The 17,812-nt window shown below is 40.3% G+C and overlaps 1 protein-coding gene across 3 annotated transcripts in view; it reads left to right on the plus strand.

Annotated features, from left to right (window-relative positions):
- Tbc1d1 (TBC1 domain family member 1) overlaps positions 1-17,812 on the plus strand; it is a 234,372-nt gene that overhangs the window by 6,831 nt on the left and 209,729 nt on the right. For all 3 annotated transcript variants that reach the window (XM_004867684.4, XM_004867686.4, XM_004867687.4), the window contains exon 2: positions 4,283-4,792. In XM_004867684.4, the coding sequence (XP_004867741.1) occupies positions 4,376-4,792 (417 nt within the window). In that variant the 5' untranslated portion in view covers positions 4,283-4,375. The remainder of the gene's footprint in view (positions 1-4,282; positions 4,793-17,812) is intronic.

Consider the following 17,812-nt stretch of genomic DNA (forward strand, 5'->3'; position numbering starts at 1 on the left):
GTAATGCATTACTTAGTCTTAAGTTATCATGAATCTTAGAAGAGTCTGAATTTCTTGTATAAAATTATAGCTATGTCTGACTGAGGTCAGACAGATAGCTTGATATTTTATAAGCAGCATTCAGATCTAATCTACTTATTACAGAGAAAATAAGAATGTGCCACAAGTGATTTTAAAGTGAAAACTAGGCATTCAAATCATTTTGTCAATAAGATGGCAAAACTAATTTGATGACTATTTACCAAGTGATTTAAATGACAAAAGCAGTGAAAATAATTCTGCTATGTTTGTTGCCACCATATTAATAACTGCCTCACCTAAAATAATTGATGGACTTCAGATCTACCCTTTGGGATGATTCCAGTACTTCTTTAAACATGTCTTGGGATTAACAGCTGTCAACAGTTAGAACTTGAAACAGATTCAGTTACAGGACTGGATGTCAAGCTAGACGTTTAACGCCACTTTCACCTGTAGACAAGATTATTTATTTATTTATTGCGTTATATGAACTTCAATGATGATATATCTCATCAGGAAGAGCTGTACACTAAGGGAGGAGGGTCAGGGACTGCACTTTCACAAAATATATTTGAACACTAAATAAAGAATTGGTTTATTTCTAAACATTTGAACATGTGAAATTAAAAAAACAAGCTCTAAATGGTGTTCAAATTATACTATAAAATTTACTTCTAGAATGATGCCATATATAAAAGCATAGAGTAAAAAAGAGACTCCTGTTCTATTTCAGAAAAGGTCAAACGTACTGCTTTTCAGAACCTCAGGATTTAAGAAGCTTGCAATCCTGTCGAAGGACACCTCTTCAAACTCTTGGAATAAATATGATGATTAGGTTAGGTACAAAGTGTGAAATGATTTGCCAATGGCTGCTCTAAACCTCCTTGGAAGAAATGGGGCAGTTGCTCAAGTGATGACATGAATATGAGTTGGAATTAAAAGATAAGAGTAGGGGTGGTTGGGAGATGTTTCTTCATAGGTCTCATGTCTTTACACATCTTGTGAGCAGGACCGAATGCCTTGTTTGGGATTACATTTTCAATCATGTTTCCTAGCAAATACCGTGGGCACAAATGCTTACTGCCCATATAACATATTCAGGTCCCTCACACCAAGGTTCTTCTCCTGAAACCCACTGTAAGAGAAGTGTCACGTGGCCTGTGGATGTTGGAGGGGTCAGAGAATTAACCCAAATGCTGACTCTCTGGCTACTGCTGTTGGTCCAAGTAATCTTTAGTCTTTGGCCCAGGAATCTGAAGTCTTCTACCAATAAGTTAACTTGTGGCAGGATAGTTTGTTAGCTTGCAGACCTTGTGTAGTTTATGAGAGATATTATGTTCCAGAGAGAGAGGAATAGTATGTACCGTACCACGGAGGCATGAGAAGTAACACCTTATGTGAGGAGCTATGACTAGTTTTCCAACTTTAGATCCAAAAGGTACATGAAGGAGGACATAAGAGACCTTATGTGCCATGTAGAAGAGCTTAGATTTCATGGCAAAGAAGCACTAAGGGAATTTTAGCAGACGAGTGACATGATAAATTCTCTGTTAGGAAAATTACTCTTAATAAATATCTGAGTGGTAAATTGAAGGATGAGAACATCTTTTTCTCTAGGTTGGAAGAGATAAGATATATTAAGATGGTAGAGTCAGTTAGAACTAGTGATAGGATGAATAAGGAATTTGAATGACCTCTCGGCCAGTGCTATAGTTTGGATCTAGAATGTTCCTCACACAGGTCCACATGGTAAAGTGTTGGTTTCCAGGAAAGTGTTTTTGGGAGAGGTGGGGCCTACCTTTTAAAAAGTGGGGCCTCGTAGAAGGTCTTCAGGTCACTGAGGGCCTGAGGCCTTGGCACTTTCATTCCCAGCCACAAAGTGAGTTATGCTGTCCCACAAACTCCCACCATGATGTGCTGCCCTGCCTCAGGCCTAGAAGCTACAGGGTCAACTTATCATTGACTGGAGCCCCTGAAACAGTGAGCCAAAATAAACCTTTTCTCTTTACAAAGTGATTATCTCAAGGTCTGTTACAGTGATGGAAAACTGACTAACAACCAAAAAAGTAAATTGTGATGCGGTTCACTGAAATAGAGCTTTTAGGAAGAAAGAGAAGTTTTGGGAAGGAGGGAAGTGAGACTGAGTAGTTTTAAAAGAAATAAATTCCAGCTGAGGTGCTTACAGGTTATCTCGCTGTCCAATATGGCTGATACTGGTGTGGGAGTCGGGAGAGAGGCTCCCATAGGGAGCAACACTTGGGAATTTTGTGCAGCACTCAGAAGGGTGGGCCTTCAGGGATTTAGCACAGTGGTGCCACCGCCTGCCTCACAAGCGAAAGGTCCTGAGTTCAATCCCCAGTACCAATAAATAATAAATAAAATAAAATAAAAAGGTACTTAAAAAAAAAAAAACTTAAGAAGGGTGTGCCTGAGAGTCAGGTGCAAACTGCATCATGTCTCTGTGACAAGTTGCTCCAACTTCCTAGGCCTCAGATTCCTAGTTCCTAAGTGTAGTCTCTAATTGATAAATGTGAAGATTAAAAATGAGACGACATGAAATGTGCCTGGAACTCAATAAAAGTAATCTGAGTATGAGGATGTGGTTGATGCCATCTAAAGATTAGATGAGATTGTTCAAAGAAGAGCAGCAGGACTGAAGGGAGAGGATGGAGTAAAACTGGATGAAAGCCTTCCAAGAACAGGAAAAGAAGCCAGGCACGGTGGTGCATGGCCGTAGTCCTGGCACGGTGGAAGGCTGAAGCAAGAGGAGTGCAAGTGTGAACCTGGCCTGGGTAACAGTGATTTAGTGAAACCAAGTCTCGAAATGTAAAACAGAATAAAAATTAGGCTGGGATGTAGCTCAGTGTGAAGGCCCTGGGTTCCAATTACAGCACTGGGGCAAAAAAACAACCACAAGCAAACAACTTAAAAAGAAGCAATCAGAGAAGATGGGTGAGAAAGAGTTTCAGGAAGAGGTTTCTTTTCCTCTCCCTCCTCCTCTTTCTTCTCCTTTTCTTCTTGAATGGGAAAGACTTCACTCACCCTTTGAAATTTCCTGAGCCCCTACTCTGAGTCACTGCATGGCACTGGGATGAATGGTGGAGGAGAAAGACTAAGTGCCTGCTGTTGTAGAGTTTCTCCCGTGACCATGCTCAAGGGACCCCTGAGACACTGACGGTCCAGGGAGTGAATGAATAGAGACTAGGCCTTGTGATCTTTTTTTGGTACTGGGGATCAAACTCAGGACCTTGCGCTTGTGAGGCAGGCGGTGGCACGACTGAGCTAAATCCCCAGCCCAAGGCCTTGTGATCTTTGAGACAGCTCAGTTTTGCACAAAAGAGTTCTGCTGAAACAAAGGGAGACCCAGTTGAGAGAGGTGGGGTCTAGTAGAAGTAACAGGGACATCTGTTGATGGAGAGGAGCAAGGTGTTGGGAGATGGCCTGTGCTATGTGAATTAAAATGATTTTTAGGATGGTTTTTGGAACAAAGTAGGACCTGAATATGTGTAATGGGATATGAGCTTGTGATTCATAGAGAGTCTTTTAAGACTTGAGTAGGGGCCAGGGATATAGCTCAATGGTAGAGCACTTGCCTACTATGTGTGAGGCTCTGGGTTCCTAAGCACTAGACACACACACACACACACACACACACACACACACACACAGGTGGAATTTGAATAGTAAGGTAAATAACTAGGTCAGTTGTTTGAAACTAGCCTGGTTCAGTGGACCATAATGATGGATGGCTAATATTTTTTTCACAAGATTTTTTTCTTTTGATACCGGGGATCAATCTTGGGACCTTGTACTCGTGAGGCAGGTGCTGGAACCACTGAGCTAAATCTTCAGCCCAAGAATTTTTTTCTAAGAGAATCACCTGTACTGAATTTTATTATCTTGGAAAAATTCCTTGAAATAATTATTCAATAATACAACAGAGTTTAAAGCTGTCAGAGTAGCACTCTATTGTTTCCTATTGTACTTGCCTTTGCTGGCCCTATGAGGCTTATGTTTAACAGCAGTTTCCCAGCAGGGTCTTTGTATCCTGTAATGAGTGTGACAGTTATGCCATTACTAGGTTTTACATGTAATATGATTGCAAGAAAGCTCTTTCTAGGCAGAGCAGATTATTCGAACTAATAGCCATTTCTTCTTACATTTGAGTTTCAGACTTTTAAATTCAGGAGTAATAACTCTCTTAAAGTAGATACTGCGGTGACTTCATTAAATTCTAATGCCTCTGTTTTTCCTCCCCTAGGAGTCTGCATCAGAAGCGTGTAAAATAGATTGCTTGGTCCAAAATAGAAAACCAGTGGCAAGATTTTGCTGAGTCCCTAGACCTTTTCCCAAGATGGAACCAATAACATTTACAGCACGGAAACATCTGTTTCCCAGCGAGGTCTCAGTGGACTTCGGCCTTCAGATGGTGGGCTCCTTGCCTGTGCATTCTCTGACCACCATGCCCATGCTGCCTTGGGTTGTGGCTGAGGTGCGAAGACTCAGCGGTCAATCCTCCAAAAAGGAGCCAGTCGTCAGGCAAGTTCGGCTTTGGGTTTCACCCTCTGGACTGAGATGTGAACCTGACCCAGGGAGGAGTCAACAGTGGGACCCTTTGATCTGTTCCAGCATCTTTGAGTGCAAGCCACAGCGTGTTCACAAACTGATTCACAACAGTCATGACCCAAGCTACTTTGCGTGTCTGATTAAGGAGGATGCTGTCCACCAACAGAGTATTTGCTATGTATTCAAAGCTGACGATCAGACAAAAGTAAGTCGAGGGCCGGGGGTGTTGCCTAGTGGTGCCGCCCCCGCCTGGCAAGCACAAGGTTCTGAGTTCAAGCCCCTGTACTGGGAGGAAAAAAAAAAAAAGTTGGGTAGAAATGAGTAAGGCATGCCTGAACAGTTTTTCTTGTACAGGGACCAGGAAATTTATTTTAAATATCCTAGAATGAGTAAGGAGATAATGCTGCAGTTATATAGAGGTTATTTAACAAAATTTTGGGTAAATGGGGATAGCTTATAGCTTTTTTTCTGAAGGACATTTTAAACAGATATTTGGAATTATAAGTTTATAATTTCAAAAATTCAAAAGAGAAATCTGTATAGAACTATAAACAAGAGCTGGAGTGTTAGAACTCATCATTTAAGATGTCTGTCCTACATTCCAGTGCTTCTCAAACTCAGATATGCTGGTGAATCATGGTGGGGGCAGGGTTGAAATGCAGATTCTGATTCAGTAGCTGATGGAGCCCAATACTGCATTTCACTCCAAGATTGTGTCTCTCACAAGCTGCTGGGTGATGTCGATGCTGCTCCTTTGCAAGTTGTACTTTGAGTAAGAAAGTTCTAGATCAGTAATCTCCACATTTTTAATGCCATTTAAAAAAAATATAGTTATTTATAAACTGTGTGAAAATGCTTTTATCCAGTTTCCTAAGACATAGTGCTCATTTAGGCAAAGGTAATTGATAATGGATATGAATCTAAGCTTTGATACTTTCATTTCTTTTGGTTTTTTTTTTCTTTTACCAACTTCATATCAGATTTGATTAGTTTGTTACTGTTTTATCTTATGATGTATCTAAGAAAAATATATGAGATGTAGTCAAAGCTCTGCTATTTTCCTGCTCATTTGTGTTCACATTGTTATTAGCATTATTTGTAGTTCTTTGCAGGGCTCATCTAAAGCTACTTCTACGTTTTGTGAGGATTTGTCTGGATAAAATTGAAGCTATAACCCATATGGCCACTTTCTCACTTGTGCCCCCAAAAATGCAATTTATACAATACACAGAAAATAATAAACAGTGGAGGGCCCCACAGCTAACCCCATGCATGTGCTGTGGAACCTCTCTGTTACCGTAGGTGTCACGCCTGCCTGAGTGACTCCAGCTGTTGGCCATAAGTACTGGGTGAGGACGCCACTGGTGATCTTAGGGCAGATGTCCATAAAGCCTAACCCTTGGTATTTTCAAATTTCAAATATGAATAGAAATGCTGATGTCTTCTCTTTGCACCCCATTAGGTTATTTTGCATGTTCTGTGGGGTATAAGAACCTGATTTGGAAGTTAATATTTTGTCCCAAGTGTAGTCCGTCCTCCTTACCCACAGTTGAATCCATTCTGCCTTCAACCAACTGCAAATAGAAAATATTTGAAAAAAAGTTGTGTCTGTACTGAATGTGTACAACTTTTCTTTTCTTGTCCTTATTCCCTAAATAATACAGAATAACAACTATTTATATAGTATTTACATTATAGCAGGGATGAAAGTAAATCAGAGCTGACTTAAAGTATATAGGAGTTTGTATATGGATTATCATTTATATAAGATGCTGGAGCATCTTTGGGTTTCGGTATGGGTGTGAGGTCCTGGAACCAATTCCCTGCAGACTCTGGTGGAGATTTGCTTTTGTTAGCTCACTGGGAGCTTCCTTTACTAACTGGTTCAGGGACTGCTGCTCCAGGTACTGTGGAGATGCCTAAGAGAGGCAGTAGGAAGGCAGAAGCATCAATAGGGAGCCAGATCCAGTGGTGCACAGGGCATGGTGGGAAGACAGAGATGGAGCCCAACACACACCCGAGGATAGGGAAGGCTTTCTGAAAGAGCCACTGTGGAGCTCCAAACCTCCATTTCACCCATAGAATCAAATGTCTTGCCGTTATAGGTTGTGTGATGTTACTGCCCATGAATCTCAAATGGGCAGGACAGCATGGTGCTGGATGGTCAGAGGAATTGACTTCCTGGATTCTAGCCCTATCTCTGTCATGAATAAAACGGGCTGACCTCAGGCAACTGACACTGTTTCCTCATCAGTAAAATGGGGTAATTATAGTATTGACTCAGAGTTGTTGGGAGCACTGTATGAGGTAGCATGAGATCTGAAATTTAGTGAGAGGTCTGGTGTGTAGCTCAGTGGTAGAATGCTTGCCCAGGGTGCTTGAGGACCTGAGTTTGACTCCCAGAACTGTGGAGAGGGGGAGGGAGGGAGGGAGGGAGGGAAGGAAGGAAGGAAGGAAGGAAGGAAGGAAGGAAGGAAGGAAGAGAGAAAGAGAGAAAGAGAGAGAGAAGCTTAGCATTTATAGCCATAAAAAATTATTGAAGAAAGTTTACTGGAAGCAGATTAAATGCTAATTTCATTTCAAGTCTTTGCTAAAAAGAAAAAGGATATTGTGATATATGTCTTCCGCTCCACAAATGAGGTCCTGGTCATCCTGGAGCAACATTTTAAACTAGACACTTATAAACTGCATAAGTGGCCGGGTATGGTGTTGTGCACTTGTAATCCCAGCACTTGGGAGGCCGAGGAAAGAGGATCATTGTGAGTTTAAGGCTAGCCTGGGCTACATAGTGAGTTCAAGGCCAGATTGAACTATATAGTGAGAACCTGTCTCAACAACAACCAAAAAAACTACATAAATAACCTTCATAGTCCTTATTATCAGGGCAGATTCCAAGATGACAACAAGAGGGTTGAGCAGCCTACCCCTAGGCCAGCTCTATATAAGGGCTGCCTTTCCTTGGGGGAGGTTTTATATGGGAGGGTTGTTCAGCACTTCACACTTCTGACTCTCAGAATCTTTCACAGCCACCTGGGAATAGGCTCTGGACAGTCATTTAGGTACTTGACAGGAGGAAAGATTTATAACTAAATTCTATTATTGAGACGTCTTGCCCAAAGTAGAGATCTGGCCTTATTCTGTATTCTGAAATGCCATGGTTGAAATATGAATTAGTTCTTCAGTTATTTTTGGCTTGCATACAATTTTTGCAAAGACAAATTATCATTACCAAGAGTATAAATTGTTGCTGTTCTGCTCATTTTATAAGAGTTATTTGTAATGCAGGTACTTCAGTTAGGGAGTTGGTTGCTGGAAACAGAATGGTAAATGATATTAGCCATGATTCTAACTGCCATGATATCTGTTACATTCTGGGGACCCCGATACCACGACACCGCATGGCAGAGGACTGCCTGCAGTGGGAAAATGTTAACCTCTCCCGTCATTTTTCTTGACTCTTTGTAACATTTGCTCAGTGAAGAAATTCTCCAGATTAAGACCTCTTCTAAATAGATGAGGTCAGCATGTACTGTGCTTGCCAAAGGAGACACATGCATTTACTGCCAGGGTCAGAAGCACAAAACTTCTCTTTGAGAAAATCCTTTGATCAGCATCTAAATTAACTTGTTGAGAAATCTCTAGGGAGAAGAGGAACATAAATTAATAATTTTACAAGCGCACTATGAGATTCTGCTTCCCCATGTAGGCCCCATAGAATGTGCTCAAGCTGTCCACACAGAGTTTCCATGACCAAATGCAGTACGGCAGATTTAAAAAGTTATTGATGATCCTAGAAAGCATCAGTTGACGTGGGATATATCTATGAAGATTCACTCCACTTGAATAAAAACTGAGATATTATAAAGATACTGATTTCTGCCGCCTGCCTCGCAAGTGCAAGGACCCGAGTTCAATCCCTGGTACCAAAAAAAAGATACTGATTTTTAAATTTCTTTTAAAATGAAAGTAATAAACTCTTACACATTAACATAAATAATATTTTTGTACATAGTAACTATATTTTCCAAAAAATATTTAGCGGTAAGGATGGCTATGTTAGTCAGCTTTCCATTGCTGTGACAAAATACTTGAGAAAACAATTTAAAGAAAGAAAAGTTTATTTTGGTTCAAGGATTCAGTTTTCAATCCCTTGTTGGCTGGCTCTTTTGTCTCTGGGCCTGCAGGGAGGCTGAACATCTTAGTGCAGAACACACTGTAGAACAAAACTGCTTACCTTGTAGAGGAAGAGAGCAGGAGACAGGGTGCCAGAGACAAGATGTGTCCTTCCAGGTGACTCCCCCAGTGACCTACTTCCTCCAATTTGGCCCCACTTCTGCAATTTCTACCACCTCCCAGTAGCCCATTTGGTTATGAACCCATCAATGGATTGATACACTGATTAGATCAGAGTACAATCTCCTCTCCAAACCACCCCTCTGAACGTTGTTGTACTGGGGACCAGGTCTTTAGTACCTGGACGGGCCTTGGAGGGACATTCCAGATGCAAACCATAATAGTGGCATAGTTTTATTTCATTTTATTTTTCCAAATCTTTGTAATATCTAGATTAATAGAAGAGATTGGATTCTCACGGCTGCTTCTTAATTCATTCTGTTGCCATATGTTGTTTTGATTGAGTCTATGGAGAAACTTTGACCTCACACAGATATGTTGTAGGAAAATGGAGAAATTGTGGATATGTTTCTTTAACACTACAACTCAATAAGTGGTAGTTTCTTAAAAGTTGGCTACAGTATGAAATTTGAAACAATATCAAAACACTTTTTGCACTTTGTTATGTTAAATCCATTGTTCTACATTGTGTTTTAGTGAACGTTCTAAGCTTGCATGATTCTGTACTCTCATGCATTCACTATTTAGAAAACATTAGTTCTTTGAGTTTTGTAGACCATACTCTGAGCATTGCTGCATTATGGAAACACTGTATTTCCTGTTCCCTTCTTGAGTTGTATGTTAGTGCCTTAAAAGCTCTACAAATTCCTGCAGCAAGACAGACTCTTTAACCCTGGTGAGTGCAATTTTCCTCAAATTTGTGGCGCCATAGCTTAAACTTTTTAAACCACCCATAAAGCGTAGTTTAGAATCTGAGCTTGTGGTAAGAAATGAGTGCATCCACCCTGGAGAACTGGTGCCTGTATGGGTGACCCTGAGTCGATCTTTTCCCTCATTAGTTCACAGAGAAATAAAAAATTCTACTCAGACTCAGGCCTAGAAAAATCATGAAGTTAGAAAATCATCCAGCGGTCCATTCTCTTCCAGTTCTTCAGCATTGTTTCCTCTGCAAAAATCTTCACTCAGTGTCTGATCTGCCTCTCAGACTGAGGCCTACTTTAGCTCATTCATAAGAGCATTTACACAATAATCCTGCATCTATGGAGTAAAAAGCTCTGTTTCCTTTAGAGAATTTCCAGCACCAAGGAGAAGTTATGGAAGTGTTGTTTTGATCTTCTAACTTTATATGCTATTGTTTTCTGCCAGTCGAAGATAAGAATGGATTTTGAGTGGCAGGTGTTACTAATATGGTAAAAACTGGAGGGGGAAATACAAGTTGGTGTGTAGGCGAGGGGAGAGATATTATGTGTGGGACCTGGGATAAGTCTGAGATGCGGTACATGGGAGTATCTTTGGTTAAATACCAAATGTTTTGTAACTGGTGCCTCTTATTATGCTTGAACTGTGTAGTGGCTTTTCAAACACTGTTTCATACTCTGATCAGATTTTGATCTACTGGATTTGGTGTGCAATCTGAGCACAATATGCAGAAGGCTTCCCCTTTCCCACCCCGTTTAAAAGAATCTTGGAATTGTTAGTCTTCTTCCTCTTCTCCCAAAGAGGAAGTATTTCTTTGCTAGGACTGATGCTCAGTATGAGGGGACAAAGAGTAAAAAAGAGCATGGGACAGGGCTGGGCCAGGGGGCAGTAGAGTGACCCTGGAGTATCTTCATGGAAAATGGGCACACAGAAGTCTGCTCAGGTCTGGCCTTTTTACATGTTGAGAGGAAGGTGTATTTGGACCTTTTCATTGTCCTTTGAGAGAAAGGGTTTCCTTTTCTGTGATTCTCCCTCCTTCTTCCTTCTTTTATTAAAGAACTGGAGATTGCCCAGGGTCCTGGGCATGAATTCCACCACTGAACTATATTCCCAGCCCCTTCCCCCTTTTTGAGACAGGATCTTGCTAAGTTGCCTAGGTTGGTCTTGAACGTGTAATCCTCCTACCTCGGCCTCCCAAGTACCTAGGATGACAGGTGTGTGCCACTGCACCTGGCTCCAAACTGCCTCTCTCTCTCTCTCCTTTTTTTCTTCTCTAAAAAGTTTTCCTTATTACTTAATCCCAAATACATTTAAAGATATAGAAATATTTTTGTAAAAAAACCCTAAAATGACATTTAATCTTGAAGGTTGCAGTTTTGAACATTGGGAGATTGGCAGAAGATAGGTCTGTCTATGTACTCTTGTCATTGCCTCATTTGCTTCCTTTTTTTTTATTAGTAATGATGAATAACGAGATTTGTTTTGGTATAATGGAACGTGCATATAACATATTTTTTATTTTCATTCTTCTTATCCCACTCTCCCCTCCCTGATCCCCTTTCTTATCTCTAAAAGTCTACCTTCTACTTTCCTGTCATTCATTCATTCCCCCCTCCCTCCCCTCCTTCCTTTTCTTTCATGTAAGAGACAGTGTGATATTTAACTTACTTCACTTAACATGAAAGTCTCCATAAACTACATTTCTTGAAGGACATATATCTGGGACTGAACCAGGTGGCTCCCTTCCTACTAATTTTACAACTATAGTACTTAGGAAGTCTTAATTGTTTCCTTTAGAAATTTCCAGTATGGAACTCAAACACGTTCTTTTCCCAGTAACCACGTGGGGCTTAAAGCCATCTCCCCAACCCCTCTGGTTTCTGTTATCTGAACTATTAAAGGAGAAGGTGGTCCGTAGTTGCTTTCCTGTGATTAGCAAAATCGATACTTCCATTCCCCCTATACAAAAAGCCAAAGTTGCTTTGGCTGTTATGCTGTTTATTTTAAAAATCCTTTATAGAATTTTGCTTTTAATTATAGCTTTGTTTTGGTTGCATTTTGCCCATTTTTAATGTCTTAATAATTAGCCTTTTGCTTGGAATTTTAAATGAGCACCCTTTATTTCAGGATTTTCAATAGAGCCTGATTTCCCTTGCATCTCTTGCTTGGCCATTTTATTTGCCAGCTCATTACTTTCTTTGCTAGAGTGAAGATTGAAAATTACACCATTGAGCTGGAGTACTTTGTTCCTGAGGGTGATCATTCTGAAGAGCATAATACTATTTTTCAGATATTCTTACCCATTCTCCTTTGTGCATTTGATTATCATAATTTCTAAATTTCAGATTTTAGTCTCTTTTTTTTTGCAGGGAATGGCTCTCAGGTTTATTAGATTTGTTTGGGCAGACTTTTCATCTGTGTTAAATTCCCAGTGGGCACACTTACCCACTGCCGTTATTATGTAAAGCTGCGCTGAGATTTTGTGAGGTGGCTGTGACTCAATTGTTGCAAGGAACAGTTTCTGTGTCAGCTAATCAACACTTGACCGTCTGTCATGTGAGACAGAAGTCGGCTGCTGCATGCAAGGGTTGGCAGGGATTCTTTCTCGTCTATAAAAAGAATGTCCAGGCCTGCATGAACTCCAAAGTATTTGTTGGAAGGTTTGGTTCATGACACTGGATTGATTACATAATTTATTTTTGACTTTGAAAAATGAGTCTGAGGACTTCAGAAACATGTACCTTGTAATAGATGCTTAATTTTTAAAGTCTTTTTCTTTATCAGCACATATCACTTAGATTGCTTTGCATTTTTCACCGAATTCTTTCAGTTGATAATTATTGTTTTTAATAAATCCATTCCTAAGAATAGACTTTACAAGTGTCTTGAACCTAAAGTTGACCTGCAGCATAAAAGGATTTATTTATAGCCTAGACCTTTTCTGTCCAATATAGTAATTGGTAGCCATGTGTGGCAATTGAGCACTTGAAATGTGACTACTCTGAATTGAAATGTGCTGGAAGTGTACCAGCACAGTGGATATTGAAGATGTAATTTGAAAAATAGAATGTAATGTATCTCAATAAATTAATATTGACTACATGTTGAAATGATCATATTTTGGGTCTATTAAGTTAAACTATATGGGCTAAAATTAATTTCACGTGATAAAAGTGGGTTTCTAGTGAAATTTAAAAATTGTCTATATGGCTTAAACTAGATTGGCTGCCTAGCAAATAGTTCTGGAAATAATCTGACCATTTATCACAGAGTGGTCATGGGTTCTTCCCCACCCTCCCCTTTATTTTGCTAATGATAAAATTTTGCTTGGAATTTGGTAAAAGTCCCGTTCACAACTATGACCCATTTTTAAGTCTAGGTAGAGATTGTAGCGGATCAGCAGCAAGGGTCTTGTTCATTCCTGTGCTTCCTCGTTTACCGTCTGTCCACCTGCCTGAACTCCATGCAAGCAGGGCCCTTGGTTATCTTTTCACTCCTGGTTCCTGGCCCCTGGAATGAACCTAGTGCAGAGGAGGTACTTCATGAATGAATGAATGTATGTTATTCATTCTCGAGGATTCTCTTCTTCTTTCTATTTTTTGTATCTTTAACCTGATTTTATTAGAAAGCCCGGGTATCAGTCAAGGTTTTCCAGAGAAGTGGAACTGATAGAATATGCACGCTAAGGTATTGACTTACACAATTATGCAGGCTGCGAAGTCCCAGGATCCGCCATGTGCAAGCTGAAGGAAGCCAGTGGTACAGTTCAAGGGCTGAGCACTCAAAGCTAATGGTGTAGATGCCAGCCTGTGTCTGAATGCTGAGAACCAAGAGCACTAAGGAAAGGAGAAAACCAATATCCCAGCTCACATGGTCAGAGATCAAGAGAGTCCAATTTACTCTGCCTGTCTCCTCTTTTCAGGCCCTCTAGTGCTGCCCCCAACCCTGGGGAGGATGTCTTCTGCACTCAGTCTACATATGAAAATGCTGGACTCTTCCAGAAACATCTCACAGACACACCCAGGATTGATGTTTAGCCTGGTGCCAAGGGATCCTGTGGCCTGGCCATGCTCATTTCCTTGACTCTTTCCTCCTTTATCAGGACAGATCTCTCGTGTTCAGACAGGATTTGATACTGTGATGCCACCCCTTCCTCCTCATTCCTCCCTATGAACAAGACTCACAAAACCAAAGAGAACTGTAGAAAGTTCAGGGGACGAAGAGACAGTTCTCTTCTTTGGTTTTTATATGCACAAAATTTTCTTGGCGTGTATTGGTGAGAGCTGTGGAAGAAACTTCATGGATATTAAGCAGCCTTTATCATTGAGAAACTGTGTGTAAGTGAAGTCCTTTAAGCTGCAATATGCACCCATTTTTTTGGCATTAGTCTTTTATTCCAAAATAATTTTTTCTGATTATAGAAGTATTTATGTCATATTTTATATATATATATGTATTTATCGGTACATTTTAGGTATAAAATACATTTACATTTATCATTGGGTGTTTGTACCAGAACATGATGTATCTTAGTTCTTATTTTTTCTCCCGTTATCTGTGTCATATGATTTTTAAAAATGCACAAAAAAGTTACAAGTAGCTGGGTATGATGGTGCATGCCTGTAATCCTAGTGCCCAGGAGGCTGAGACAGGAGGATCACCATAAGTTTGAGGACAGTGTGGACTACATAGTGAGATCCTGGCTCAAAAGAAAGAAAGAAAGAAAGTAAGTTTGAGCCCAGCCTGAGCAACACAGTGATTTAGTGAGACCCTGTCTCAAAATAAAATAGGACCAGGCATGTATCTCAGTGTGAAGGCTCTGGTGTTGAAGAAAGAAAAGTTAAAAGTAATTTCCCCCTTACTCCCATCTCCTAGAGAGAAACCAACATTAAAATGTTGGTGTATATCTTTCTAGATAATGGTAGTAGTGGTACATTGTTTTAGCAGTTACACAGCTGTCCCTTATGTGCAACAGGGAAAAAGGAGAGCTGTTTTCACAACTGCAGCAGAACTGCTGTTTGGGTGAGGCGTCACTCTTGGTTAGCTTTAATGAACCATTTTGGTTGTGCAAAGAGAGTGTGACCGGGATGGGCTGAAAGTGACTCTGAGATGTCTGCTTAGTATAAGGAAGGGACAAGATTTTGAAGAAATCCAGGCTTCCTTCACCAGTGTTGGAAGCTGAGGCAGAAGAGAAATTCCCATCTTTGATATCGGTATAGCATGAATGAGTAAGTTCTTTTAGCAACGGGAGTTCTCCCTGTATCTTTCCCTTGCTGATGGCACCAGATCCCTTGGGACAGTGGACTGCATATAAGAAGTGGTGCACCGGCGCCTGCCTCTCAAGCGCAAGGTCCCGAGTTCGATCCCTGGTACCAAAAAAAAAAAAAAAAAGTGCAAGTCTGTATATGGAAATCAAAGCAATGACATGGGGTCGGTAGTGGGCAAGAAGCAATAACAGCAACAGGAGGCAGGACAGGGAAGGGAACCAGATGCACTGGGGGCAGGACCTGAGGAAACATGGACTCCCAGGAACCCCTAGAGAGTTTGGGGTAGATACAAGGTTACTCCTTCCCCACAAGGAGGGATACGGATTCAGTTTTTATAATTTCTCAAATGACAATCCAACCTCTGTTGCTGTCTGGACTATATACAGATGTACCATAATTTCAACACTCCCTGTTAATGGTCATTTAGTTTTTTCCCTTTTTCCCCTTGTCATGATAGTCTTTCCTTTGATGAAAATCTTGCATCTGCTTTCTGTCTGCTTCAAAGCAGACATAATCAACCAATAAAACAGTGCTCCTCCCCCCTTGAAAAAAGCACACTAAGAATATTTTGAAGATAGTCCCCTTAGTGGTGGGGATGGCTCAGAGCACCTTGTGCTACTTCTGTGATGTTAAATTTCAAATCAGAGATTACATTTTAATTATGATGCCTTAATGGTATTCAGATCTTAAAAAACAACAACTGGAGACAAATTGTACATGCAAGCGAATAAATGTCAAGTCTGTGTGATTTCCATTCTTAAAGCTTGATTTATAACACTTGAATTTCTAAAATCTGTTCCTGCCTTGCTCCTTCCACCATATTATGGATTATCTCAGACTGTTCTTGATGAATGAGGTGACAGTCACTGATTTTACAACAAAGAAAAGAAGAAAAACCATTATTTTCTATCAAAAGGCTCTATGTAGCACTTGTGCTTAATGAAGCCAATAAAGTTAAGCCAAATATGATTTTTCCAAAACCAACTAAATTTCTTTTCTGGCCTTTATGTTTTAAATACTGAACAAATCAATCATTATGGTGTGTTTCTGGCATTTTCTGAGTACGGCTAGTCTTACGATTTTTTGATAAGTCTCCAAAATGGGAGGTATAAATATAACACTTCATCTATCAACTAATTATAAATGATGTTCTTTTTATTGTACATAGACAACATATACTATTTTTAAGTTTCCTATTACATTTCTGGTATGTAGAGCCTTTTTTTTTTTCCTAACCCTGGACCTTGTGCATGCTAGGCAAGCACTGTGCCCCTGAGGTACAGCACCAGATGTGGAGACTTGAAAACTTATCCCCTGACCATTTTGTATTTTTAAAAATACTAGAAACGTGCATCTTGTAAATGAACATTTCAAAAAAAAAGTAACCAAAAGAATGTTAAAGTTGGGCTTGGGGATGTAGCTCAGTGGTGCTGCACCTGCCTGGCAAGCATAAGGTCCTAAGTTCTATCCCTGGTACCAGAAAAAAAAAATGTTAAAGTTATATAGCTTTAATTTGATCAGTTTCTATACAATAAAAGAACAACCACTCCTATTTAAGACTCATAGCACGAGCACTTGTTAAAAACTTGACATGCATATTTCTCAAAATCAGTACTCTAAAGTAAATGTAGAATCTACACTGTCCTCTGTGTCCTAGTTTTCATACATGAGATGCCCCTTCTTTTGACTCTCTCACAGCTAAGTGCTTATGTTAAATAATCTATACTGACACTTACAATATTGGTTTCACCTTGAGAAGAATGTTCTCATTTAGCAACAGCTCATGAGCTTTGGTTTAGTTCAGTAAACTGAACATCTGTGTGCCAGGCAGTGTGCTAGGTATGGTAGGTACAAAACTCAACAAAGAGCCTGTGTCCTTGAGGAACTCAGAATCTAGGGGCCACAGAGGTGGGAAGGGAGTTCAGAGGACAGTCACAGACAGATGCTTCAGTAGCATCCGGTAATGAGTAATGAGGCAGAGTTGGGGTGAGTGAGCACTAGTGAGCTCTTCTGCACCTGTGGGCTCTGGGAAGCCATCTCAGAGAACGTGAGATGTGAGCCCAATCTTTACGGAAGGATGGGAATCAGGTGAAGAAACTAAGCACAGAGCCATGATGAGATGAGGAGTGGTGGAGAAGAATAGGGAGAATGAATGTATAGGTTTCTGGCCTGCATGATGGCCTGAGATGGGAAATAGAAGAATAAGAAACTGACTTGGGTGAGAGAAGCTGAAGATTTGCATTTCAGAATTGTATGAATGGGTTCATTTGAGAGGTGTCCAGTGGGCTGACCCTCAGAGGCATGGTCATAGCTGGGAATAGGTAGTCAAAATGATGAGAGTGATTGACGATGTCCAACGAGTAAAGAACACTGGGAAATATGGACATTTTTTTTTTTTACCATTAACGTTTATTGATGGGATGGATAATACAGATTGAGAAACATACCTGACAGCAAGATATCAAACTGAGAGCCAGACTATAAAATGTACACATCTTTCAAATTTAAAAAAAAGTTTTTTGAATTTTTTACGAAGAGCCCTTATAATAATGGTCACTTACACCCTATCATTCATATAACAGTAACAGCAGGAGAGATCTCAAGAGTAGCATCCAAAACTAAGGTGCCCCAAGGAGAACAGAGGCATCTGCAGAATATGCTGAGAAAGGACTCTTAAAAGCAATACAAAGAAACAGACAAAAATCTTACCACAAAATTGTACCTGAGTGACATAAACTTGTAAAGTGTTTTACTTTTCGTTTTTCCTTTTTGCCCTTTGGTCTGATACGAAACTGGACAGTTTTAAGTGTGTGAAGTACACAGAAACCTAGGTTAACCCTAAACTAGGCGGCTGCATTCTTTGGGTGCTTAAGCCAGACAGCATGTCTACTTACAACCAATCCCAC

The sequence above is a fragment of the Heterocephalus glaber genome, unplaced genomic scaffold, assembly GCF_053883595.1.
Source record: "Heterocephalus glaber isolate CG9 unplaced genomic scaffold, H.glaber_assembly_v1.0 deba00001509, whole genome shotgun sequence".
NCBI classification, from domain to species: Eukaryota; Metazoa; Chordata; class Mammalia; order Rodentia; family Bathyergidae; genus Heterocephalus; species Heterocephalus glaber.